Source organism: Cucurbita pepo, unplaced genomic scaffold, assembly GCF_002806865.2.
Source record: "Cucurbita pepo subsp. pepo cultivar mu-cu-16 unplaced genomic scaffold, ASM280686v2 Cp4.1_scaffold003824, whole genome shotgun sequence".
In the NCBI taxonomy this organism is placed as follows: Eukaryota; Viridiplantae; Streptophyta; class Magnoliopsida; order Cucurbitales; family Cucurbitaceae; genus Cucurbita; species Cucurbita pepo.
Window position 1 is genome coordinate 1 of NW_019649822.1, and position 961 is coordinate 961.

A 961-nucleotide genomic window follows, 5' to 3' on the forward strand; every position below is an offset into this window, starting at 1 on the left:
AAAAAAAAAAAAAAAAAAAAAAAAAAAAAAAGGAGAAGGAAAGATGAAGAAATGGATGGAAATTAATTTAGGAAGTTTTGGCCATGTTTTCAGCGATTTGTGCAAGGGATTGAAGGTTGCACCGTACGATCGTATCAACGAACACGCACGTTTCTTCTTTAGTATTGCCTTGCGGTACATCAACTGCATAAGATTCTACCACAACCGTCGACGATCTCGATCCGTTTGCACTTGATGACGATGACGATGGAATCGCGTGCAGTGAGGTAACGGATCGGTAGTTTCGCAGGCGGTGGTCCCCGCCTACGACGCGAAAACTAAACACGTGCCTCTCGTCGTCGAGAATCTCGAGGCGCTCGGTGCTCGAGGCGGCGGGAAGGCCGGAGACGACCTGGACCTGCCGGAGAGTGCCGACAGTACCGTCGCCGTCAATCACATGACAACTTTTGAGAAAGTGCTTGTACGCCTGCGGATTATCGAACCGCCGCACCACGGACCACACCGTCGAGACCGGAGCGTCGATAATCTGGATCACAGCGGAACAGCACTGTTCCGGTCCGACGTCGTGCGCGTGATGCCGCGCAACCGCATCTGGCACCGGCATCGGCGCCGCGTCCGTCATGCTGCTCCTTTTCTCCCGCTCCACCGCCACCGCGCTTCTGTGACAGTTCATAATCGTTGAGGCGACGCCACCGCCTGGATTGCTGCTAGGATTGATTCGATGAAGTTGAATAGAAGAAGGCATTCTCCAAAAATCTCTCTATCTCTCTGTTGCCCTTTTTCTCTCTCTAAAAACCAGTGATTGTTTTGTTTATTACCGAGAAAGTTAGGGCTGAGTTAAGAAGACGAATAGATGATCGCAAAATGGGCATTTTCCAATATATATAATACGAAGAGAGAGGAGAGAGAAAGAGAGATTCTTTTCTTTAGAAGATTTTTTTTTTCTTTTTTAATATAAATT

General features: G+C 48.1%; 1 protein-coding gene across 1 annotated transcript; it reads right to left on the reverse strand.

The window, feature by feature from the left end:
• Positions 1-6: 6 nt before the first annotated feature.
• LOC111786984 (abscisic acid receptor PYL4-like) lies at positions 7-840 on the reverse strand. Its single transcript, XM_023667163.1, has one exon. The coding sequence runs from the start codon at positions 743-745 to the stop codon at positions 68-70; it is 678 nt and encodes a 225-aa protein (XP_023522931.1). The 5' UTR covers positions 746-840; the 3' UTR covers positions 7-67.
• Positions 841-961: the final 121 nt, after the last annotated feature.

What these genes read in the sequence shown, in the direction of transcription:
- LOC111786984 (XM_023667163.1), bottom strand. Translation starts at nt 745, where the DNA reads ATGCCTTCTTCTATTCAACTTCATCGAATCAATCCTAGCAGCAATCCA.